The sequence below is a fragment of the Mandrillus leucophaeus genome, unplaced genomic scaffold, assembly GCF_000951045.1.
Source record: "Mandrillus leucophaeus isolate KB7577 unplaced genomic scaffold, Mleu.le_1.0 Scaffold23, whole genome shotgun sequence".
NCBI lineage: Eukaryota > Metazoa > Chordata > Mammalia > Primates > Cercopithecidae > Mandrillus > Mandrillus leucophaeus.
Genome location: NW_012102365.1, coordinates 2,496,158 through 2,497,025, shown reverse-complemented (window position 1 = coordinate 2,497,025; position 868 = coordinate 2,496,158). Strand labels below are relative to the sequence as shown.

The 868-nt window shown below is 36.8% G+C and overlaps 1 protein-coding gene across 6 annotated transcripts in view; it reads right to left on the bottom strand.

Moving 5' to 3' along the window:
- Positions 1–868, bottom strand: part of PPP1R8 (protein phosphatase 1, regulatory subunit 8) — a 31,007-nt gene that overhangs the window by 19,770 nt on the left and 10,369 nt on the right. For all 6 annotated transcript variants that reach the window (XM_011981700.1, XM_011981699.1, XM_011981701.1 and 3 more), the window contains exon 3: positions 194–347. In XM_011981700.1, the coding sequence (XP_011837090.1) occupies positions 194–347 (154 nt within the window). The remainder of the gene's footprint in view (positions 1–193; positions 348–868) is intronic.

Genomic DNA, 868 nt, shown 5'->3' with positions numbered 1-868 from the left:
CCAAACCCCTCTTCTCTCCACAGTCAGTTATCAATTATCTCAGGAAAACAGAAAAATCACAGAAATAGAGAAGGGTGGATTTAAAAACCAAATATTAACTTTTTCCATAAAACATAATTTCCAAACTAAAGAACCCAAAGAGCATTTTCATATTGCCCAAAGATAACATGTGAATTGGGAGGGAGTTACTTACTACTGTTGAGATCTATCAGGAAAACTCTCTTCAGATGCTTGTGGTAGACAAGTGCAGCATGGACCCGAGAGCAAGACTGGTGGTCAATGGTAAAGTCACACAAATCAGGGTTTCTCCCAAATAAGTAATACTTCTTCTCATCAATAATCAGTTTCTAAATAAATATTAAATTAAATATTACTTAAATCTTGTTTCAACAGCATTTACCAAAAACTCTTCCAATCAAATAGAGAATCTTGATAAAATTCCTTTCCATTAGATTGATTTGAGTAATAACTCCATCTCCTTGTATCAAAAAAAGGAAAATCCATTCCAAGGAGAAAAAAATATCTCCCGTTATTCTTCAACATAAAGCACTCAGAATAATTTACTAAAATAACATTTTTTTGGAGAATGGATGGTAATGGATGGTAATTCATCTCCTCAATATTAATTGTCTAGTGTTGGTATGAAAATAACTTCTCTTTCTCTTTTTTGTTTCTGAGATGGAGTCTCGCTCTGTTGCCCAGGCTGGAGTGCAGTCGCACGATCTCGGCTCACTGCAACCTCTGCTTCCTGGGTTCAAACAATTCTCCTGCCTTAGCCTCCCAAGTAGCTGGGACTACAGGCGTGCACCACCAAGTTCAGCTAATTTTTTTTTTTAGAGATGGGGTTTCACCTTGTTAGCCAGGATGG